Genomic DNA, 24,290 nt, shown 5'->3' on the forward strand with positions numbered 1-24,290 from the left:
CAACCAAGCGCCAGGCACAAGTTGACTCACTGGGATTTTTTATAAGCATTTTTGGACGGATATTAGACAACTTTTATTTCAAGTATTTTCTGAAATATTTCTAATATGCTTTTTTCCTCCAACAATGAGACATGCAGTAATAATAAATATTCCCAAACCAGGGAAGGATCCCAGAATGATTGACAATAGAAGACCAATTACACTGAGAAATTGTGACTATAAATTATTTACCTACATCTTCAAAAGCAGACTCCAAAAAGATATTGGAAACATTATTATTAGGGCTGACAGTCGATTAAAAAGCAGTTAATCTTAGCTGTTTTTTTACGGGACCCTTATTTTGTTCAGTTCAGCTCTCTAGCTATTGTGATGGCCGGAAGTGTGCTGTGTGTGTTTGGATGGCTCTTGACAGCCGAGCGGCGTGACGGTGACAAACAATAGCTTACATTAAACAAGTGGCCTGTAAGATGGCGTCAGAAAGCCAAAATTGAAATTCTTGAGCACAACGAAGGCAAACACAGCAGCTACATATGAATTATTATTGTAATATTGTTTCTTCAACACGTTCCAGCGCAGGAACTTATCACTGCCGCTTTCCCCGTGCTGGATGCCATCCCAGGTAGGCACAACGGCGCTGGATTCTACTGGGTTGGTTCCCTCGCCTCAGTTGCCTGGTGTGCCGAGAGACATTGCGTAGTGACAGTGACCAACGCGGGTGTGAGGCCGCTTCCGGCTTTCAAGCCCCGCCTACTCAGCTGAGTATCACGTGACAGGTCGCAGTATGGCGGCGCTGGGCTGAGACGGGCGAAGACGCAGCGAAAAAAAAAAAAAAAGCCATCGTTAGCTCGCTGGCCTTGTTGACACCTGCTCTTTCCGCAGGGCCGGGCGCGACATGACGGCCTGACTTTGCTGAACGAGAAATGCAACAACTGGAAGACTTGAAGGCAGAAAGAAGCAAGACCAAGAGTATGTTTCTTTCTCGGGCGCTTGAGAAAATCCTCTCGGATCGGGAGGTGAAGAGGAGTCAACACAGTCAGCTACGGAAAGCCTGTCAGGTGGCGCTCGGTGGGTGATTTTACCTCCCAGTCCGTCACAGTATTGGAATATGTGCTTCATTTTCATGTTCAGCCTGGAAGCATGTCAGCTAGCCGTTAGCAGCTAACGGCCCTGTCTGTTTGGGTGCCTGATGACGTGTACGACTCATTCATTCATCATTCGTTCATCGTTCGTTCTATGGTCACCGTTTTGCTTGGAATGCTTTTCGACTGCACTCGGTGTACACTCAAGTGGGGTCAGGCCAGGCTAAACTAAACTAAGCTAAGCTAAGCTAAGCTAGGCTAGCTAAACAGACCAATCAATGTGTTGTACGTAGTGCTGTCACACACACACACACACACCAGGATGCTGTGTGTTTTTCCACAGGAGACACTCAGGTATAATGTTCCACACACTGTACTCTGTGTTTATATTGGCTCAACTTGCCCACACACCTTTGTAAGAATGACACCTGCACTGTGACAACTATGGTGAACAATAAATAGGATATAATAGAGTAGAATAGAATAGAGCAGGGGTGTCCAAAGTGCAGCTTTTGTTCAATTACAACTTTTTTCTCTTAAGATTTTGACTTTATTCTTGTGAAATTACTACTGATTTTTCCCTTATTTCTGTTGTCGGGGTTTTATTTTGTAGTTTTTTTTGTTAAATGATATATTTATAATGTGCCACGGGCCAGTAAAAAAAGAAAGAAAGAAAGAAAGACACTCCTAAGTGAAGTGAAGCTACTATTATGAAAGAGATAGTTGGAATTTTTTTTATATGAAGGTGTATGACATCCTAATCCAATTGCATGTGCGCATTGGCTCTACAGTGGAATGAACGGAGGGCGTGAAGTCGCTGTTGATGGAGATGTCATCCAACTTTGTGTCAAAAAAATCTATCGCTTTAATGCTGAGCAGCAGTTTCCTGCTTACTGCCATTCCAACATTGGTTGTGTTGCTGCTGTGTTGTGCGATATGCTTGATCATAAGTGATGCAATTATTGAAGTGATCGAATGAATGAATCCTAACATTTCCTGCTCTTCATCTCCACAGATGAAATCAAGGAGGAGCTTGAGAAACAAAAGTAAGTGTCTGCTTTTTTACATCACATGACAGGATATCTTGTGTCTTTGGGACAAACAATACTTTGGGAAAAGTATTGTTTGTCACCAAAGTGTTCTTGGATGGTCGGGAGAAGATGCTTTGGTAGCATTCTGTATTCATGGCTGTGTTCTTCGACAAGGTAGTGAGTTGGCTGAGAATGATTTCAGGATGCTTTACTGTTGGCACCACAAAGGACTCACCTTTTCGTCTCTGGATGCCCCAAACAGAGAAAATGCTTTTAGCCCAGTCTTCAGGAAATCTTTAGCAGAATCCCAGTCTGTCCTTGATGGCCGGGAAGTGGCTCCTTTGTGCCCTCCTTGACACTAGTCTTGGCCCCCTTTCTGGGGCGCCCTGAAGCCTTCTTCACAACAATTAAAGTTCTCTCCTTGAAGTCGTTGATGTGATAAATGGTTGGCTTAGGTGGCATCCTATTAGCAGCAGCATCCTTGTCTGTGAAGCAGTGATAATGCACGCGTTTCCTCGCAGGTAAGCATGCTTAATAGAGGATAAACGATACCAAGCACCACCCTCCTTTGTAAAGCTTCCAGTCTGTAATTGTCACTAAATCAGGATGACAAGGTCATCTCCAGCCTTTGTCCTTGCCAACACTCACCTACTGTATGTTAAGCACACAATCACAAACATCATGTCACCTCAGCCTTTGTGGCATTCATGCATTTTTGGGGGGATTAAGTTCATTTTCGTGACAAAGATGGACTATGCAAATTGACTTAAAACATGGCCTGTAGAGTTAATGAAGGACCCTGGAATGGATTAATTCCCGTCCATGTTTACGTATGGTCTCCACTGTACGTCTACAAACGTTTTTCATGTCAATGGGAACGTGCTCGCTATCGCCCCCTGCAGGGATGGCACGGTGGTCCCACCCAGAGCCAACTACATCGAGGCCGACAAATACGTGCTGCCCTTTGAGTTGGCCTGTCAGTCAAAGTCTCCCCGGATAGTGAGCACCTCTTTGGACTGTCTGCAGGTGAGCACATGTCGTGTAGTTTGCATGGATTGTGTTTTCATAACGTGCGTGTGCGTTGTTCTCATGCTCCTGTCAAACGGCAGAAGCTTATAGCGTACGGCCACATCACGGGAAACGCTCCGGACAGCAGGACTCCCGGCAAGCGTCTGATCGACCGCTTGGTGGAGACCATCTGCAACTGCTTCCAGGGTCCACAGACAGATGAGGGAGTCCAGCTCCAGATCATCAAGGTATGCTTCCCTGCACGGCTCCAAGGCCTCAAGGGCAAAACGTATGAACACACTGCACTAGCAGCACTCAGTATGCACTTCCATGCTTTCTAGATACATTGTCTAAATGTATTCCATGTCAAACAACATACACACATTCAAAAGTTTTGTCTGTCCATCTGTCTATCCATCTGTCCATCTGTCTATCTAATCACATATCTGTTGTGAAGCTAATGGATACAGTATCAGCAATTTTAAAAAAATTAGCACTAAAAGCTCCATAGAAAGCATAAATTTGTGTACATCCATTGTAGACTAAAGCATAAGTTTATATGTACATTCGTTGTACAGTAGCTGGAGTCCTTCCTTTTAACCTCCCTAGGCCCTGCTGACGTCCGTCACGTCCCCGCACATTGAGATCCATGAAGGCACCATCCTGCTCACGGTCAGGACGTGCTACAACATCTACCTGGCCAGCCGCAACCTCATCAACCAGACCACCGCCAAGGCCACGCTCACGCAGATGCTCAACGTCATCTTCACGCGCATGGAGAACCAGGCTGTTAGTTCATCCTTCTTATTACTTAAAGCACCGACACAAAACTACCATGGGTGCGCTACCATGTCAGGTGATAAGCTCATGACGTACGTTGCAGACCTCCACGAAGGCCGAGCACAAATACGACATGATGCTAGTGTAGTGAACCATCTCCTGCAAGACCTCCTCCACCCATGCGGTACATATAGCCAAAGAAAAAGCTAAAGTGGTGAAGTTCATGCTTTGATGCTGTCTGAATGGAGGTCTTCTGAGCTACGCTGAGCACATCCAGGTCACTTGAAAGGATCCCAGCTGGACTCTTCACATTGTCTTACAAGACATTTGGCCTCTCATCTGGTAGAGGTGTCCTATCTAGTCATAAACGACATACAGGAATTTGCAACTAGTTGTTGACTTTGAGCCCTAGACAAGTGCTGTCCTAGCTAGTCTTTTAGCTTGAACATATTGGATTTCACAACTAGTTGACTGTGCTGTGCTGTAGACGAGAGCTGTCCTGTCAAGTCATGAGCAACATATTGGATTTCACGACTAGTTGACGGCCAAGTCTGAGCTCTCCACAAGAGCTGTCCTATCTAGTTAGGAGCAACCTTCTGGCTTTCACAACTGGTTCACTGTGGAATCTCAGCTGTTGATGAAAGCTATCCTATCTAGTCATGAGCAACATATTGGATTTTACAGCTTGTTGAACTTAAGACAAGAGCTGTCCTATGTAGTCTTTGAGCATGAACATGTTGGATTCCACAACCGTTTGACTGCCGAGTCTGAACATTAGGCAAGAGCTGTCCTATGTAGTCTTTGAGCGTGAACATGTTGAATTTTACAACTGCTTTCCTGTGGAGTCTCAGCTGTAGACGAGAGCTTTCCTATCAAGCCATGAGCAACATGTTGGATTCGAGCTGTAGATGAGAGCTGTCCTATCTAGTATTTGAGCGTCAACATATTGGATTTCACAGCTATGTGACTGCGGAGTCGAGCCCTAGACGAGAGTTGTCCTATCTCGTTTTTGAGCGTGAACTGATGAAGTCTTGAGCTCTGTCTTTCTCCTTAGGCTCTGGAGGCTCAGGAGGAAGAGAAGGACCGGCTACATTTGCCCCAAAACAACCCGTCTCCAGTGCCTGGAACCCACAGGTCTGGTTCCCCCCGCTCTGACTGGACTCCCACCCCAGAACTTCAGGGCTCCCCATCACCTGCAGCCAGTACTCCAGAAGTCAATGCCAGTAGCTCAACACCTCCACCACCACAGGACACGCCCACGGTTAATGGAGATCCAGAGGGCGGTTCTCTTCCTGATCATGGAGCAGAAGACGAGGTCACGCCATCAGGAGGTGCGCTTGATCAAACTTCCGGATCCATTTACCAGTCTTAACCTCTCCTTCATGCAACAGATTCTGTATTTGGAGATGAAAGTACTGAAGAACCTCCAGCGGAAGCTCATCCTGCTGAAGAGAACCAAGAGTCTGCTTTTAATGCAGATGATGCAGCACAGACAGAAGGTGACACCTCGGTCAGAACACCTTTTCTTTCTGCAAATGGACTTGATGACTCACTCACCTCCCACTAGACCACCGCCCAGCCCCGCCCATCACTGAGCACACACAAGTCAAAGCTCCTTCCACAGAGACACGGCAGATGAACGGCATCGTTGAAGACCGTTCGTCTGTTTCTTCAGTGGACATGCTGGTGAGAACAGATCAAATTCTCATATGATCAAGTATGAACATTGTTTTCATTGATCTCGTTGGTCAGGATGCCGAGGGCCTGCAAGGACCGCACAGCACCTCCCGCTTTTCTCATGTCCTGCAGAAGGACGCATTCCTGGTGTTTCGCTCACTCTGCAAGCTTTCCATGAAGCCCCTTGCTGAAGGACCCCCGGACCCAAAGTGAGGAAGAATAGCAAGCATTTAGACCTTGACCGCTGTCTGCAAGTCGTGATCTATATTCAACATATATGCAGTACATCCAGACCCCATCGCTGTTATTTTTCCCCCCTTCTGAGTCTACATCACACACAAGTAGAGAATGCCCTGTAGGACACATTGTGCCCTTCTACAGCTGATGCCGTATGTCGTGGATCTCCTGTGCAGGTCGCACGAGTTGCGCTCCAAGATCGTGTCGCTGCAGCTGCTGCTGTCGGTGCTGCAGGGCGCCGGGCCCGTGTTCCGCACCCACGAGATGTTTGTCAACGCCATCAAGCAGTATCTGTGCGTGGCGCTGTCCAAGAATGGCGTCTCCTCTGTGCCTGAGGTGTTTGAGCTGTCGCTGGCCATCTTCCTCACTCTGCTGTCTCACTTCAAAGTCCACCTGAAGATGCAGATTGAGGTACACCACAGCATGTTGCTGTATATTCTTTATGGGGATGCTAATGTCTGGCCTACTGCCCCTCAGGTGTTTTTTCGGGAGATATTTCTCACCATCTTGGAAACGTCAACAAGCTCTTTTGAGCACAAGTGGATGGTCATCCAGACACTAACACGCATCTGTGCAGGTAACTTTCCATCATGAGGCGGTCATGTCACTCTTCCAGCTTATTTTCCCCAGTAGAAATCATGCATGCAATTATCCATCCATTTTCCATAGCGCCTATACGGGCAGGCTAGAGCCTATCCCAACAGACTTCCTGCTAGTGGCAGGGTACACCCTGGACTGGTCACTAGCCAATCACGGGCACATATACACAACCAACCATTCACACCCGTGGGCAATTTAGACTATAGAATCAACCTAATGTGCATATTTTTGGAATGTGGAGGAAAACACGCCCACGCTCAAACACATGCAGACACAGGGAAAGCATGCATTTTGCTACTTAGAGCATAGAAAACCTGTTTGACACCTTGGAAATACACTTTTTTTATTTGACACCTCTCTTGACATGCAATAATACCCTATAGTCACCTTTACATTCCGATTACCCTTTATAGTAAACATAATAAGAGAAAATAAGGCATAGGAAACCTGTTAGTTTCTAAATATGCTTTTTAACATGATTAGAGCCCTCTAGACATGAAATAGCACCCCTACGGTCACCTTTACACTCTTATTACCCAGTATAGTACACTAAGTCCCAAACTAACGAACACAATTGGTTTCAGACGACCGTTCTTAAGTCGAAAAAAAATGAATATTACCCATTATATAGGTAGTACATGTACGTGTATACATATACATTATGTGTATGTGTGTAAATATGAGTTTGGATGCAGTAGTAATATTAAACGAGGATAATTAATGAAAAAAACAATAATAAAAGTGATATAATAATACGTAATGATAAATGTTATTTACTTTTGAAGAGGAGTGGTCGAGCATACGTTGTTGTGGAGGAGGAGGAGGAGATATTGGGGAAAAAAAGGACAAATGGTCGTCGTCGTATGAAGTAAAAACCTCATAACTCCCTAACTAATCCTCCTATTGTTGAGAACTATGGTTCATATGGATCATTTTAGTCTTGGCATTCTCTGGTAAAAATGACACGATGTGTCTTTGAACAGTCTTGCATCAGTTACGTAATAGTCACAAATAGACAGCTGATTAGCTGGGCAAAAGTCTTGTCACGTTTTACACTTTTTTAAATTTATTCAACAAACATTTCTTTGTTTCAGAACAACATCAAAGCATCATAGCGACAAGCATGTTGAACACTTTTACCATGAGAGATTTGATCATTTCAGTATCGGCTGTGGCTTCCCTTTCCTTGGATGACGGTTGACATTCGGCTGGGCAGGGACTCGTACAACTGGTTGATGAAGGCATCTGGGATGGCATAAAACGCGGCCTCACATGCCTTCCACAGGTCATCTAGATTCTTTGGCTTTGTCTTTCAGGTGTCTTCCTTCATTTTTGCCCAAACGTGCTCAATAATGTTCATGTCTGGGGACTATGCGGGCCACTTTTCGAGAACTTTCATCTTCTTGTGCTGAAGGAATTTATTAGTAGAGACCGATGTATGGCATGGAGCACCATCCTGCTGGAAGATCTGACCCCTCTTGTGTTCTGGTGTTCTGGAAGGCTGTATTGCAGCACAGAAGCCAGCATTGAAGAAGCAGCTGACTAATCGAGTTGTGTTTGCTAAAGACCACACCCCTGAGAAAGGCTGGACCACCAAAATGTGGGGAAAAGTTGACTTTTCAGATGAATCTTCAGTAGAATTGCACCCTAAGCGTTGCTAGTACTGTCGCAGACCTACAGGAACCTGCCTAAATCCAAGGTACACCCAGAAAACGGTCAAATTCGGAGGCGGGAAGATAATGGTGTGGGGTTCATCCGACATGGAGAGGAAGGAAGATCTGCAAAGTAGATGGAAACATCGACAACATCAAATATCAACAGACTCTTACTTCCCACTACATTCCAGAACACAAGAGGGGTCAGATCTTCCAGCAGGATGGCGCTCCATGCCATACATCAGTCTCTACTAATACATTTCTGCAGCAGAAGAAGATCAAAGTTGTCGAAAAGTGGCTCGCACAGTCCCCAGACATGAACATTATTGAGCACGTTTGGGCAAAAATGAAGGAAGACACCTGAAAGACAAAGCCAAAGAATCTAGATGACCTGTGGAAGGCATGTGAGGTCGCGTTTTATGCCATCCCAGATGCCCTCATCAACCAGTTGTACGAGTCCCTGCCCAGCCGAATGTCAACCGTCATCCAAGCAAAGGGAAGCCACAGCCGATACTGAAATGATCAAATCTTTGCTTTGATGTTGTTCTGAAACAAAGAAATGTTTGTTGAATAAATTTCAATAAAGTGTAAAACGTGACAAGACTTTTGTCCAGCTAATAAGCTGTCTATTTGTGACTATTACGTAACTGATGCAAGACGGTTCGAAGACACATCGTGTCATTTCTACCAGAGAATGCCAACACTGAAATGATTCATATGAACCATAGTTCTCAACAATAGGAGGATTAGTTAGGGAGTTATGAGGTTTTTACTTCACACTGTCTACCTATGACAAGACTTTTGTCCATGACTGTAGACATAAGACATAATCTAGACTCACACATATTGGCATTGGGAGAGGTCCTTGTTTCTTTTTTTTCCTCCCTGGGACTTCTTGTGGTGGTTAATGTCACATTACTGACACCTAGTGACCAGTGTAAAATGGTACATACTATATCTACTATAAGTGTTTTATATTTGTATTTTATCATTTAGCCATTTTTATGCTTGAAATACTTAATTTAGGCAAAAAAAAGCCACAAAGCAATATGATTTCTAACTATATTTTTGAAAACTGTGATAGAGTGAAGCGAGATGTGGCAAGGGACGACTGTATAGCTAAATAAATATTTCATATTTATTTGTATAATAAATATTTGTAATCATTTGTTCTATTCCGATTTGAATACAGTGAATCATAATAATAGCGGCACGTCACCTGGGGTGAAATACATAGAGGGACAAAGATGAAAGTAGCGTGCTGCCATTGTTCAATAGAAATGGGAATGCTACAGCATGCTGCACTTTACTACAAAATCAAATCACTGTTGCACTTGTACCTTCCTAAAAGGAAACACTGTCAACCAGGGAAAGACTGTTAGAATCATATACCACATGACTTTGCTGATGGTGTCAGTGTGTTTGCTTTGCAGATGCGCAGTGTGTGGTGGACATCTACGTCAACTACGACTGTGACCTCAACGCCGCCAACATCTTTGAGCGCTTGGTCAATGACTTGTCCAAGATAGCACGGGGCAGGAGCGGACAGGAGATGGGCATGACTGCTTTGCAGGTACCCGCCCTGACTAAACGTCCAATCAGATTGCTCTGACATCAGCGCTATGCTGCTCACAGCCACTAGGTGGCCTGTTTGTATGTACAGTGGTCCCTATATTTTTGCATGTTTGTCACTTAAATGTTTGAGATAATTAAATATTAGTCAATGACAACACAACTGAAGCATTTATCCATCCATCCATTTTCTATACCGCTTCTCCTCATTAGGATCGTGGGGGCATGCTGGAGCCTACTGAAGCATTTAATTTCTTGTAAAGTCACATTTGTGAAGGGTTGTCCCAGCATGCCAACTCCAGTCATCCCTCAAAATATTGCGCTTGGATTATCGTTCCCTTGCTATATGGCGGTTTTCAGAAATTAATTACTTTGCTACACCGTCTGGCCATGAAACTCAGCGCTGAAGATAAAGGTGAAACTCCTCCATGTGCTAAAAGGATGGCAAGAAAATGGTGGATGTTGGCCGCCATGACGGCTTGAATGAGTGAGTGCAGCGTTTGCTCCGTCCAAAGATGAAGAGAACATCCGTGTAACGGCTGTCGTATCCTTCCAGCAAGGGAGCAATGCGCGTTCATAGTGAAAATGGAGTCTGCTCTCGCTGTTTGAATCAGCGATAGCCGTAAGAAAAACGTCCCGTTGGCTAGGCAGCTCTATCAGCTCAACCTGGACCCTCTCCTGCAACGTTCATGGATTTCACAGCAAGCAAGGACAAATTCCAGAAGAGGCACCAGCTAAGAGTATTATTTATGTCCAATTTCTGTCATATTATTTTCTATTACAATACAGTAGAGTATTATGTTTGCTGTATTTTGTTAGAGTGTGAGGGTGACTATAGGGGTGTTATTTCATGCGTACAGGGCTCTAATCATGTTAAAAAGTGTATTTAGAAGGCCATAAACAGGTTTTCTTTGCTCCAACTACAAAAATATTCCATGTATTAACATTGATTCTTATATCGCAGAAATTCATTTATCAACCAATTAGCCACGATAAACGAGGGACAGCTGTACAATATTTTACTCAATGACAGAGAGTGCCAGACATTTGATGATAGTAAAATCCCAATTCCTCAAGTAATACTAATAAGTAATCTACATATGATAATTGGATTGTTATTATTGGATTATTAGCAGCACTGTCGCTGAAAGCAAAAGTGCACCGTGGAAGCGTGTCAGTGTGTTCCTGCAATGAGATGTTCTTGTGATGTCCACAGGAGCTCAGCCTGCGTAAGAAGGGCTTGGAGTGTCTGGTGTCCATCCTTAAATGTATGGTGGAGTGGAGCAAAGACATGTACGTCAACCCAAACCTTCAGGCCAACCTCGGTAAGTGTGTGGTGTCCTCCTAACGTCCGCACAGGTCTGCTTGACGTCACCTGTGCCGTGTGCAGGCCAGGACCCTCCGTCAGACAACGAGACATCAGAGTTGAAGCTTCCGGAACAGCTGTCTGGGCGCAGAGACAGCATCAGCTCCTTGGACTCCACCGTCTCCTCAGGCGTCCCGCTCTCCCAGCCGGACCACCCGGAGCAGTACGAGGTCATCAAGCAGCAAAAGGACATCATCGAGCATGGCATACAGCTGTGAGCCTTTCTGCATCCCAGCGGTAGCGCTGATTGCTTACATCGCTAACTGATTTCATCATCTTTCTCTTTCTAGATTCAACAAAAAGCCAAAACGAGGCATCCAGTACCTGCAGGACCAGGGCATGTTGGGTTCCACAGCTGAGAACATTGCACAGTTCCTTCACCAGGAGGACAGGTTAGACACGGTGAGTAAATGACATATTCCTGTTGTTGTGAATGTAGAATATTTCTTGCAGTGACAATGCCAGCGCTAACTAGCCTTTGTCTGCACCAACAGACTCAGGTTGGCGAGTTCCTGGGGGAGAACATCAAGTTGAACAAAGAGGTGATGTACTCATACGTGGACCAGCTGGACTTCTGTGGGCGGGACTTCGTGTCGGCCCTCAGGGCCTTTTTGGAAGGCTTCAGGCTGCCGGGAGAAGCCCAAAAGATCGACAGGCTAATGGAGAAGTTTGCCGCTCGATACCTGGAGTGCAACCAGGGGTGAGAAAGCCATCTTTGGAAGTACATGTGCTATGAAAGGCAACGGTAATTCCAAAATGTCACTTGCTGTGTTTTGCAGACAAACTCTGTTCGCCAGTGCAGACACAGCTTACGTGCTGGCGTACTCCATCATTATGCTCACCACAGACCTGCACAGTCCTCAGGTGAGACTCTAAGTACGCTATATCATCCACATCAGCACGCCGTCAAAATAGCATCTAACAAGCAGCAACAAAGGAATCATCAGAATAAAGTCAAAATATTCACAGAAAAAAGTTGTAATCAAAGAGTAAGTCATCATTTTACAAGAATAAAGTTGTAATAATAATGAGGAAAAATAACATTTTAGTAGCGAAAAGAAAAAAGATGTTATTTTTTTAAGCTTGCAATATTATGACAAACAAAGCAAAATAAAGTTGTCATTTTTTACCGTGGGCTTGTGGAAAACGTTATAATATTACGCGAATAAAGCCATAACTACAAGAAGAAAATGTGCTAAATGTAATAAAAAAATAATAATAATAGAATTTACCAAGAAAACTAAAAAGAAAAAAAACAACAGCAAGAATGGAAAATAGAGCAGTAATTTGACAAAAAAAATTGTAATCTAATGAGAAAAAAGTTGTAATTTTCCAAGAATAAAGCTGAAATATGAGGGAAAATGATGTATTTTTGGTAGCACAGAGTGGCAATTAAAGAGAGATGGGACGCTACAACAGTCACAGAGGGTTTGGAGGGGAAGGAGCGAGCCGTCACAGCTTCTGGTGGTGCCTCGATGCAGCACCATAATCCCTCCAAAATAAACATTTGTATGGGCGTCTCAGTTACTCGTGTGTTTATTCGCTATTCCCCATGTGGTCTGGGAACATAACCCCTGCAAATAACAGGAATTGACTGCTTACCTAAATAGTTGGTAGAGTAGAGCAAGACTTAAGATAAGCTTATTTTTCCAAAGAGGAAATATCATCCTGGTCATTTCCTTGACACGCAGACTTAGACGGCATCCTTGTTCATGTAGGTGAAGAACAAGATGACAAAGGAGCAGTACATCAAGATGAACCGCGGCATCAACGACAGTAAGGACCTGCCTGAGGAGTATTTATCCTCCATATATGACGAGATTGCCGGCAAGAAGATCGCCATGAAGGAGAGCAAGGAGTTCTCCATCACACCCAAGTCCAGCAAGCAGAGTGAGTAGTCCTTCTTAGCTTGTTATTTAGCCTTATTTATTCATGTGTGTATTACGTGTGTCAGGAGACACTCAGTTTGTCAGACGAAACGATACACGACATTGCGCCTGTGAGGACGAGATGAGATTTTATGGCGCTTAATTGGTTCCAGACCCGACGGTGATAAGTCAATTTCAAAGTAGGATTCCTTGTTTATAAATTCATTATTTTCATTCTTAGAGCATAAGACCTTTTGAAATGCCCTTTTTAACATTATTAGAGCTCCCTGGACATAAAATAACACCCCTATAGTCACCTTTACACTCCTATTGCCCAATAAAGTAGACATAATAAGAGAAAATAAGACATAGAAAACATGTTTACTAAATTTCAAATACACTTTTTAACATTATTAAAACCATCTAGACATGAAGTAACACCCCTATAGTCACCTTCACACTCCTATTATCCAATATAGTAGACATAATAAGAGAAAATAAGGCATATAAGACATAGAAAATCTGTTTACCACCTTCTAAATACACTTTTTAACCTTATTTGAGCTCTCTTGACATGAAACAACACCACTGTAGTCACCCTAACACTCCTCTTACCCAATATACACTGCTCAAAAAAATTAGAGGAACACTTGGAAAACACATCAGATCTAAACTGGGGGAAAAATGATCTTGAATATGTTTCCTGATAATAAGTGGGTGACAAAATGACATTCACACATTGTTAGCAATTTAGCATGTTAGCAGTGTGGACTCATCCAGTGTGTGACTGGAATGGGCTGTGACTACGGGTGGTGTCCTGGGGGATCTCCTCCCAGATCTGGACCAGGGCATCCATGAACTCCTGGACAGTCTGAGGAGCAGACACCATCCGTAGTCTCATTAGGAGCATGCCCCGACGTTGTCAGGCATGCGTACAAGCACGTGGGGGCCACACAAACTACTGAGAATCATTTTGAGTTGCTACAATGACATTTTAGCCAAATGGACCAGTGTGCTGCATCATTTTTTCACTTTCATTTTTGGGGTGTCTTTGATTTCCCCCCTCTATAGGGTGATCATTTTCATTTCTATCAAATTATGTGGCATCATTTTGTCACTAATACATCACCCACTTATTATCAGCAAAGATATTGAAGATCATTTTTCCCCCAGTTTAGATCTGATGTGTTTTCGAAGTGTTCCTTTAATTTTTTTGAGCAGTATAGTAGGCATAGTAAGACAAAATAAAACATTACAGGACTAGCAGGTTAGGTTCATACTTGGTGGCTATTGTGTCATCAATGTAACATTGCTGACACCTAGTGGCCAGTGTAGTAGAAGTAGCAGTCACAGCCCATTCCAGTCCACACTGCTAACATGCTAAATTGCTAACACTCAGCAACTCCACAATAGATGGCTGGCATCACACAGTCACTTCCCAGGCCCCGACTCTTAAAGAGTGAATTCTCTTCCTGCTTGTTTGGGTTAAAACAACCCCTTGGGTACTATCCACTTCATTTCCATTTATTGTGTGATTGATTTATTAATTATTGTCCCAGGTCTAACGCCCACAAGACATTTTGTTGTCTGAATGAGAAGTCTCGTCACGTTTTCATATTGCAAGATCTTGTGACGCCCTAGTGTGTATTCCATCCGCCGTGGTGCGTTCAGGTGTTGCCAGTGAGAAGCAGCGCCGCCTGTTGTACAACATGGAGATGGAGCAGATGGCCAAGACGGCCAAAGCTCTGATGGAGGCCGTCAGCCACGCTCAGGCCCCGTTCTTCAGCGCCACGCACCTGGAACACGTCAGACCCATGTTCAAGGTGCTGTACACCGTTTTCAACGTGGAGTTGCTGTTGTAGTTTTAGTGTTTGAAGGTGTGATGATTACACACTGTCCAGTTGGCATGGACCCCCTTGTTGGCAGCATTCAGCGTGGGCCTTCAGGACTGTGATGACCCAGACGTGGCCTCGCTGTGCCTGGAAGGCATTCGATGCGCCGTCAGAATGGCCTGCATCTTCAGCATGCAGGTGTGTGTTGCAGCTGCACGCTTTGATGGTGACGGTCGACACACATTCATGCCAGGCGTGTGTCTTCTGTGACTGTAGTTGGAACGGGATGCCTACGTCCAAGCCTTGGCCAGGTTCACCCTGCTGACAGCCAGCTCCAGCATCACCGAGATGAAGCAGAAGAACATCGACACCATCAAGACCCTCATCACTGTGGCGCACACAGATGGGAACTACCTGGGCAACTCCTGGCATGAGGTCTGCGTTTATTAGCGCCACAGAAGGAGCGTCTGGCTGACAAAGTCATTTGTTTGGGACAGATCTTGAGGTGTATCAGTCAACTGGAACTAGCTCAGCTGATTGGCACAGGGGTAAAGACGCGCTACATATCTGGAGTGGCTCGAGACAAGGAGGCTGGCATCCGGGGCTTGCCCCCAGGCACCGAGGAATTCATGCCTCTCGGACTGGGTGGGTGAAATGCCAGCAGGACAGTAAGAGCGCTACACGGATGGATGTCTTCATGCTTCTATGTTCAATGTGTTGCAGGGAACCTGGTGGGCAATCAGGACAAGCGTCACATGGCTCACCTGCAGGAGTCGGTGGGAGAGACCAGCTCTCAAAGTGTTGTCGTAGCGGTGGACAGGTGAGCCGTACAACCGGAGGTGCTCATTCATGTTTCAGCTCACGTTGCTTTGGATATTTGTAGGATCTTTACCGGTTCTACCAGACTGGATGGAAATGCCATAGGTGAGCACTCCGCCCCATCATGGCACCACCTCCCAAATCCAACCCCTTTCTCACCCGCTGTTCTGCTTGTAGTGGACTTTGTGAGGTGGCTGTGTGCCGTGTCCATGGACGAGCTGGCCTCCGCACACCAGCCCAGGATGTTCAGCCTGCAGAAGATAGTTGAGATCTCCTACTACAACATGAACCGCATCAGGCTGCAGTGGTCCCGCATCTGGCAGGTCATCGGCGACCACTTCAACAAGGTAATCATAGGCCCAAATGAAGACCAATCATTGGCCCATCATAGGCCCGTCATAGGCCTAATGAAGACCGATCATAGGCCCATTATAGGCCCAAATGAAGACCAATCATAGGCCCGTCATAAGCCTAATGAAGACCGATCATAGGCTCATTATAGGCCTGTCATAGGCCTAATGTAGACTGATTATAGGCCCATTATAGGCCTGTCATAGGCCCAAATGAAGACCAATCATAGGCCCGTCATAGGCCCAAATGAAGACCAATCATAGGCCCATTATAGGCCTGTCATAGGCCTAATGAAGACCGATTATAGGCCTGTCATAGGCCCAAATGAAGACCAATCATAGGCCCGTCATAGGCCTAATGAAGACCGATCATAGGCTCATTATAGGCCTGTCATAGGCCTAATGTAGACTGATTATAGGCCCATTATAGGCCTGTCATAGGCCCAAATGAAGACCAATCATAGGCCCGTCATAGGCCCAAATGAAGACCAATCATAGGCCCATTATAGGCCTGTCATAGGCCTAATGAAGACCGATTATAGGCCTGTCATAGGCCCAAATGAAGACCAATCATAGGCCCGTCATAGGCCCAAATGAAGACCAATCATAGGCCCATTATAGGCCTGTCATAGGCTTAATGAAGACCGATTATAGGCCCATTATAGGCCTGTCATAGGCCCAAATGAAGGCATAACATGCAGTCATGGCCTGCAGTTTTGAGAATAACAGTATTGTTTTTTCTGAACTTTCAGTGTTTCCAGATATTTTAGTCAGATGTTGCTCTGGTATAGTCAAGTATAATTCCAAGCATTTCATACGTGCCAAAGGTGTTTATTGCCAGCTACATTAAGTTTATGCAAGGAGTCAATATTGGCAATGGTGACCCTGCTTTTTCAACTCACCATGGCATGCTATTCGCTGGTGTTCCACATCCTGACTGATGGCTGCCCACTCTTGCATAGTCCATGCAATCCATGAAGGCGTGTTCAAGGCCTGTGGGATGCTTTTATTATGTTGCATTTTGGGCCCAATATTGCAATGGTTCCAAACGTTTGACACAAAAATAGATACTGTAAGTGGAGCAACACTGAAGGCGTCTAATGGGTGGTTTCTTGCACAGGTGGGCTGCAACCCCAATGAGGATGTAGCCATCTTCGCCGTGGACTCGCTGAGGCAGCTCTCCATGAAGTTCTTGGAAAAAGGAGAGTTGGCCAATTTCCGCTTCCAGAAAGACTTCCTCAGGCCCTTTGAGCACATCATGAAGAAGAACAGGTAAAGGATGTTATTAAAGACGCGTGGCATGGATTTATGCATGCTTGAACTCCTCGCCTGCAGGTCCCCCACGATCAGAGACATGGTGATCAGGTGTGTGGCTCAGATGGTCACATCCCAGGCAGCCAACATCCGTTCAGGCTGGAAGAACATCTTCTCTGTATTTCACCAGGCAGCCTCTGACCATGACGAGTCCATTGTGGAGCTCGCCTTCCAGACTAGCGGCCACATCGTCAGTGAGTACCTGCTGACAGAAGTTGGAGGCGTACCAGGTTGTAGCAGAGAGTTGCCTTTGTCCTCACGCTTACTTTATCACTCGTCCTTCTGTCAGTGAACACCTTCAGGGAGCACTTTGCCGCCGCCATTGATTCCTTCCAGGATGCGGTCAAGTGCCTGTCCGAGTTTGTGTGCAACGCAGCCTTTCCCGACACCAGCATGGAGGCCATCCGACTCATCCGCCACTGCGCCAAATATGTCTCAGACAGGCCACAGGTAGGCGCCACTGAACTGAGACCATCGCAGCAGCTGGTGCACCATCCTCAATGACACGTGTGTGATGCAGGCTCTGAGGGAATACACCAGCGACGACATGAACGTCGCCCCTGGAGATCGGGTTTGGGTTCGCGGCTGGTTCCCCATCCTGTTTGAACTGTCGTGTATCATCAACCGCTGCAAGCTGGACGTGCGGACCAGGTAGCAACGTTGAAGCCTTCCTTCCTTCCGATGAAAACATCAGCACTCACTGTTTGTCTCCGCAGGGCTCTCACCGTCATGTTTGAGATCATGAAGAGCTACGGACACGCCTTCCAGAAGCATTGGTGGCACGACCTCTTCCGCATCATCTTCCGCATTTTTGACAACATGAAGCTCCCTGAGCAGCAAACGGAGGTCAGGCATTAGCTACATTTTTAAATTTTTTATTCCAACATCCTGACCTTTTACGTGCGCTTGCAGAAAACTGAGTGGATGACGACCACGTGCAACCATGCCCTCTACGCAATCTGTGACGTCTTCACGCAGTTTTACCAACCTCTCAGTGACATCCTGCTGCCCGACATCTTCACGCAACTACAGTGGTGTGTCAGGCAAGGTGGGCGTGTACTACTACTACTACATTACAAGTACACCAAGTATTCATTCTCCATCTCAGCATGACATTGTCTTACCTTTCCACACTAGCTAGCACTAGTATTGCTAATGCCCCGGATAAGGGCCCACTGCAAAAGCACTTGTCAAAGATCTTCCAATGACAGGCTCACACTGCTGTTTTTAGCAATCTACAGCAAAAATGCTGGTTGAAGATCTTCTATTTGACAAGAGCACTCCGCTGTATTTAGGAATGCTGGCCAAAGATCTTTTAAACGACAAGAGCACTCCGCTCTTTTTAGGAATCTACTGCAGAAATGCTGGTCAACAATCTTTTATTAGGGATGCCACGATCAGGGTTTTATGTTTTTCAGACACCTTCTTTAAGGAGAATTTCGTTAACGAGAGCACACAACACACAAAACCGGATTCCTCCGCCGACAGCCGGCCATCCAGTTCGACAAATCCAACCACTCTTTCTATCTATCTTCTCCAGATAACGAGCAGCTGGCGCGATCAGGAATCAACTGCCTGGAGAACCTGGTCATCCTGAACGGGGAGAAGTTCAGCCCGGAAGTGTGGAACATGACTTGCTCCTGCATGCTGGAGATCTTCCAGAGCACCAGCCCTCAGGTGTACGTCCTCGAGCCTGTCACCTCCAATCTCAGCTGTCCTCTCTTTGACACCGTCTTTGTCTGCTTAGCTTGTTGACATGGCGACCTGCTGGACAGGACGACGACTCTGCTGGTGCCGCTGGTACCAGCAGTGCTGGTGGTACGGATGCCAAGCACTTGGTGAGCACAAGTAGCAAGCATGAATGATCTTCTCCATGTTGACGTTTCATGTCCATGTTCTTCCAGGAAGTAGAGTTTGACAGCCAGTCTCAGAGCAGCTATGACCGAGCACACAGCCAGATGTCTAGTGACGACACCTGGAAGGCAAGATCCAACACTCGTGAGTACACGCACACACACACACACACACCCTTATTGGATCACGCTTTGACGAGCGATTAACATGCACATGTCCTGTTTGACCCTCGGCCGACGCCGTAGTTTGAGGACGTAGCGGTGACCGTGTAACTACAAGCGGGAGGGAAATATTGAGCAGAAAAGGAGAAAGAAAAGGGTATCTGCATTGGTAAATTTAGCTTCAAAGCCGTGGCAGATGGCTTTCACAACAAGGCCAAAGTTGTTTGTACCTACTGTCGCTGTGATTGGAATCGTCACGGACAACGTCGTCGTCGACTTGCCAGAGAGAAGCGAGAAGGTAGTGAAGCACTGCCTGTATTTTTTTATTGTTTTTTATACAGTGGTACCTTGGCATACAAATGTCCCAAGTAATGAGTGTTTTTTTTTTTTTTTTTTTTTAGACGCGAGCCGTCTCTGGGCTGATTTTCTTTTGCTCGGAACTGCAAGCTAAAATTTGGGTACGAGCTGCTAGTTAAGGGCAGGCATAGCCGAAGACAGCTATGTGGGGGCTTCTGTCAATGTGACTGTGACTGAAGAGCTAGCAGTGCTAGCATTAGCAGCGCACTAGGTAGTCATCAACACATCAATAAAGCAATGTTCATTATAGCGGTGTAAGTTATCTTATTTATTATGTATCATGTAAAACCATGACAGGAACAACATTAAATGAAAAGCACTAAATGAATACAGAGCCAACATCCACCAGTACCAGTCTGGACTTGTTTTTCTGAGAGGTTGTGTACCAAAAATATGCACAGTAAAACTCAATAAGGTCATCAAATCTTATCTTTATGCATTCCCACATAGTATCAACATTTAGGCGCAAATATGAGGTGAAAGAAAAAGGGTAAAAATACGGTATAGTAGTCTATCTGTACAGCGTTGGACGAAGTTACATGGTGCGTTCAAGGACCGTCAAAGTGGGACAAAACGGCACTCACATTAAACATGTAAAAACTGTGGGATTTCTAATTGTATTTTATTTTTTGAATAAAATAATGGCCCATATTTCCAAAATGTTTATCCCTTTACATAAAATTTGATGCGCTTATCGTGGTTGCGTTGCAAATTGTTTTCCACAAAGAGATTTACATCCCTACTTTATTTCTATTTTACACAGGCGTGTGGGATCATAAGCTGTTTGCGGCTCTCCTCATCAAATGTGTGGTCCAGTTGGAGCTCATCCAGACCATCGACAATATCGTCTTCTACCCGTCCACCAGTAAGAAAGACGACGCTGACAACATGGCCGCCGCACAGGTACGCACGTGCACACCAATGCCAACTACAATACTCACTATACTATGCTATACTACTCTACTCCTCACTGTACTGCACCAGTTCACTACTCACTATAATAATGATATTAATAGTAGTAATAATGATGATGATAATAATAATAATGATGACAGAATGAATTTTGGGAGGAAAAAATAAGTTGTGTTTCTGGCCAAAGTATGTAATGAAATTGTGGGCCAGAAAGGGAGGTATGGACCTTGGTGTACCGCCACACCCCTACACTGTATGTACAGTGGTGTGAAAAAGTGTCCGCCCCCTTCCTTAATTTTTATTTATTTATTTCTCTCTTTTTTTTTTTTTTTTGCATGTTTGTCACACTTTAATGTTTCAGATCATCAAACAAATTGAAATATCAAAAGGTTCACCACTATTCCATGTTTGTGCCATTTGTGGATAATGGCTCTCACTGTGGTTGGCTGGAGTCCCAGAGCTTTAGAAATGGCTTCATCACCTTTTCCACACTGATAGGTCTCAATTCATCTCTAACAGGGCGGCCAATCACTTTTTCACACAGGGACATGTAGCTTTGGATGTTTTTTCTCCCTTAATAATAAAAAGTTTCATTTAAAAACAGCATTTTGTGTTGAGTTGTGTTGTCATTGACTAATATTTACATTTGTTTGATGATCTGGAACATTTAAGTGTGACAAACATGCACAAAAATAAGAAATCGGGAAGCAGGCAAACACTTTTTTTATGTATGTATATATGTACTGTATATATGTGTGTGTGTAAGTTAATATCATGGTGGTGTTGTCAGCGAGATGTGGTGGAGGAGTGTTTGTTGGAGGGAGGAGGAGGTGCAGGCCATGATGAGGATGAAGGGATGTATAGACTCATGAGCTCAGCTCAGCTCTTCACGCTGCTGGATTGTCTCCTGGACTCCCACGCCTTCGCCAAGGACTTCAACTCCAACAACCAGCAGAGGACAGCCCTGTGGAGGGCAGGTACCTACACCTACACATACACATGCACATACTAGTAGTAGTAGTAGTAGTAGTATTAGTGTGGATGATGGTGTTGATGATGAACAGGCTTTAAAGGAAAGTCCAAGCCCAACTTATTGAAACAGGAAACCAGCAGTCTGGCCTGCAGCCTGAGGATTTTATTCAGGATGTACTCTGATCCCAAAATGCAACACTCCTGGCCGCACATCCAAACACGCCTGCTCCTGTAAGTATTCTATATATACAGTGCATATTTATATTACACTACATATACACCTGCCCCTGCAGGTACACTACCACCCCATTATTATTGTGCATGTATAGTATATATTAGGTGGTGGATGACTGAATATGCATGTACTGTACTTACTGTACTGTACAAGAGGTTATGATATGATTGAAAAAGGCTAAATTTTAAAACCAGAACCATTGGATACTTCCATTCCAGTCATTCTTAATAAAGTCAGACCCTCATTTTCCTTTGTCATGTTTCTGTTGTGTGTGTGTGTGTGTGTGTGTGTATAGTAATGTGTGTATTTGTGATGTGTGCAGGGTGTGCAGTGAAGCGTTGTCGTACTTCATCAGTTTGACTTCTGAGAGTCACAGAGAAGCTTGGAACAGCGTACTCATGCTGCTGCTCACCAGGACGCTCAGGATGCCCGATGACAAGGCAACACACACACACACACACGCACACACACACACACACACACGCACACACTAGCATGCTTGGGTGCGCATCCTGGATAAAGCACGCTACGTTTGTCAAGCACACAGTGAGTTAGCGTGCAGTATCTGCTGTAATTTTACAAGACTACAGTGAAAATATCAAGAGAAAAAGGCATCATTTCACAAGAATAACAATATTGTGAGGAAAAATAGTTGTTTAAGTAGCAGAAATGAAAGATTAAAGAAAAAAAAATATTTTTTCAAGTCACAATATTAGAAGAAACAAATAAAATAATAAAGTTGTCATTTTAGGAAAATCAGGTTGCGTGAAAAGTTACATAATAAAGCCATAATATTATTATGGGACTAAAGTCCTAATATTATGGGAAGAAAGGTCTTAATATTATGACTTTTTTGGCGTAAATTTCCAACTTCATTCTCGTAATTTCAGATTTTATTTTATTTTTTTGGATGGAACATTTATGTAAATTTGTCAAGCCGAATGCGTTCTGTACTGCACAGGAAGGCACGGAGGAGATTGATTGACAATGGTCTACAGTCCCTTAGCCAATCAGGACGCAGAACACAATGCACGTTCATACTTCTATTTGTGTTTGCAGTTCAAGCCGCACGCTTCCTGCTGCTTCTCCCACCTGTGTGACATGATGCAGTTCGACCTGATTCCCGAGCTGCGAGCCATCCTGAGACGCTTCTTCCTGCGTATCGGCTCCGTCTTCCACATCTCCGCCCCCGGGGACGGACCCTGAAGAAGACTGTACTACGTTTGTCCCACACACTGTTAGTCCTTTTTTTCCTGCCAGGAAGTTGACTCTTTGGCCACCTGTGCCTGAAGGTGTCTTTTTGTGTCTTATGTCATTCACGACATCATTGTGCAAGCTTTTAACACCAATGTTTATTTGCCCTCTCGTCCCAGTCTTATTGGTGTGTGTGTATGAGCAGCGAGACACAGCAGCAGCGTGCTTTCATCACTGCAGTGTTGACCAGTGGCTTGTTTACACGACGGTGTTGCGTTCAAAGTCTGCTCAGACGTTCTTACGTGTCGCGTCCCTAGATTGAATCGATGGCCAAGTCTGTGTTTACTTCTCGGCAGAAAACAACCCACAAAGACATTAAACTTCCCAGTGTTTGGATTCCATGCCTTTATCCTGTGTTTTAAGTATTTGTAATTATTTCAAAGTGCATTGAAATATTGTTCCTGAGAATCATTCCTTCCCTTGCAATGATGGATGTCTCATTTTCTTCCCTAAATACTAGGGAATCTATAAATATATATATATATAAATCTCTCTTTCTATATATATATATATATATATATATATATATATATATATATATATATATATACAGTAAATGCAAAAAATGCAGACTGTCACGTTTGCAATGTAAGATATAACGTAAAACTGTCGCCATATGTTGTCACGTTAGCTTTGACAAAGTCATCAATAAACTGGAATTCTGATCAGTTTCACGCTGCTTGTGTTTCCATCCATCCATCCTGTTTGCGTCCTGGCGCCGTTCAGCTGTAGCGTTTTTGTATTCTTGTTAAAACCTATTGCGCCACAGTTAGCTGCTTCTGTTTCTTGTATTGTTTACAGTATTGGCGGTTAGCAAGCACCTCACAGGGTTAGCTAGTTTGGTAGCCATGACCACAACAGGAGACGGGATGGAGATTGATTGACAATGGTCAATCAGCCAATCAGGACGCAGAAGTCAATGGGCGTTGCAGACAGAAGAGAGCGAATAGATAGACACCGCCACCTCGTGCTAAAGCACAAAACTACAACACAACATCCCGCGATGCAATTCTGAAAGGGCCAGGCTAGTCCTGGAACAGCGTTCATACGCTGTGGAGAAAGCACTAAAATCAGCGAAAGGTGAGCCGCAATGGAGCGCGGGAACCCTAATTCTGCGTTGGAAAGTTGAACGAAGACTTCATTGACTTGTAAATAGTTTATATAACTCAACACCGTTTTCAACACAACGCCACTATTTATGCTTTTAATCATTTCCAACATGAAATCGACGACTCATAATCACCTATGGCATTGCCTCTACCACGCTGCACACCGGACGGCAACGGATTAACAGCAAGTTACAACAACTGTCAGCCACACGGAACCAGAAAGTACTCAGAGGTAATCAAGTGGATGT

The 24,290-nt window shown here is 44.7% G+C and overlaps 1 protein-coding gene across 3 annotated transcripts; it reads left to right on the forward strand.

The window, feature by feature from the left end:
* Positions 1 to 382: 382 nt before the first annotated feature.
* On the forward strand, positions 383 to 23,578 carry arfgef2 (ADP-ribosylation factor guanine nucleotide-exchange factor 2 (brefeldin A-inhibited)). Of its 3 annotated transcripts, XM_054768282.1 has the most exons (39): positions 383 to 1,065; positions 2,095 to 2,125; positions 3,013 to 3,136; positions 3,220 to 3,366; positions 3,728 to 3,907; positions 4,953 to 5,229; positions 5,290 to 5,397; positions 5,466 to 5,584; positions 5,651 to 5,784; positions 5,989 to 6,223; positions 6,290 to 6,389; positions 9,501 to 9,640; positions 10,856 to 10,964; positions 11,030 to 11,219; positions 11,296 to 11,407; positions 11,500 to 11,705; positions 11,785 to 11,869; positions 12,724 to 12,895; positions 14,545 to 14,696; positions 14,775 to 14,903; positions 14,982 to 15,140; positions 15,203 to 15,350; positions 15,429 to 15,525; positions 15,589 to 15,629; positions 15,702 to 15,871; positions 16,995 to 17,146; positions 17,210 to 17,382; positions 17,478 to 17,638; positions 17,709 to 17,839; positions 17,905 to 18,034; positions 18,101 to 18,236; positions 18,729 to 18,867; positions 18,936 to 19,026; positions 19,093 to 19,186; positions 20,324 to 20,463; positions 21,263 to 21,449; positions 21,537 to 21,675; positions 22,002 to 22,119; positions 22,739 to 23,578. In XM_054768282.1, exons 1-39 carry the CDS (start codon positions 921 to 923, stop codon positions 22,883 to 22,885), a joined length of 5,448 nt encoding a protein of 1,815 aa, XP_054624257.1. In that variant the 5' UTR covers positions 383 to 920; the 3' UTR covers positions 22,886 to 23,578. The 3 variants fall into 3 exon arrangements, 2 of the variants coding, with proteins under 2 accessions (XP_054624257.1, XP_054624270.1); XR_008569611.1 differs by lacking the exon at positions 21,537 to 21,675 and having other exon boundaries at positions 384 to 1,065; positions 22,739 to 22,886; XM_054768295.1 differs by lacking the exon at positions 21,537 to 21,675 and having other exon boundaries at positions 22,002 to 22,890.
* Positions 23,579 to 24,290: the final 712 nt, after the last annotated feature.

Source organism: Dunckerocampus dactyliophorus, chromosome 1 (assembly GCF_027744805.1).
Source record: "Dunckerocampus dactyliophorus isolate RoL2022-P2 chromosome 1, RoL_Ddac_1.1, whole genome shotgun sequence".
NCBI lineage: Eukaryota > Metazoa > Chordata > Actinopteri > Syngnathiformes > Syngnathidae > Dunckerocampus > Dunckerocampus dactyliophorus.

What these genes read in the sequence shown, in the direction of transcription:
- arfgef2 (XM_054768282.1), top strand. Translation starts at nt 921, where the DNA reads ATGCAACAACTGGAAGACTTGAAGGCAGAAAGAAGCAAGACCAAGAGT. An exon ending in TGGGCAACTCCTGGCATGAG is followed by an intron (nt 15,141 to 15,202) that starts GTCTGCGTTTAT and finishes TGTTTGGGACAG; the next exon opens with ATCTTGAGGTGTATCAGTCA. An exon ending in CAGAGCACCAGCCCTCAGGT is followed by an intron (nt 18,868 to 18,935) that starts GTACGTCCTCGA and finishes TTGTCTGCTTAG; the next exon opens with CTTGTTGACATGGCGACCTG.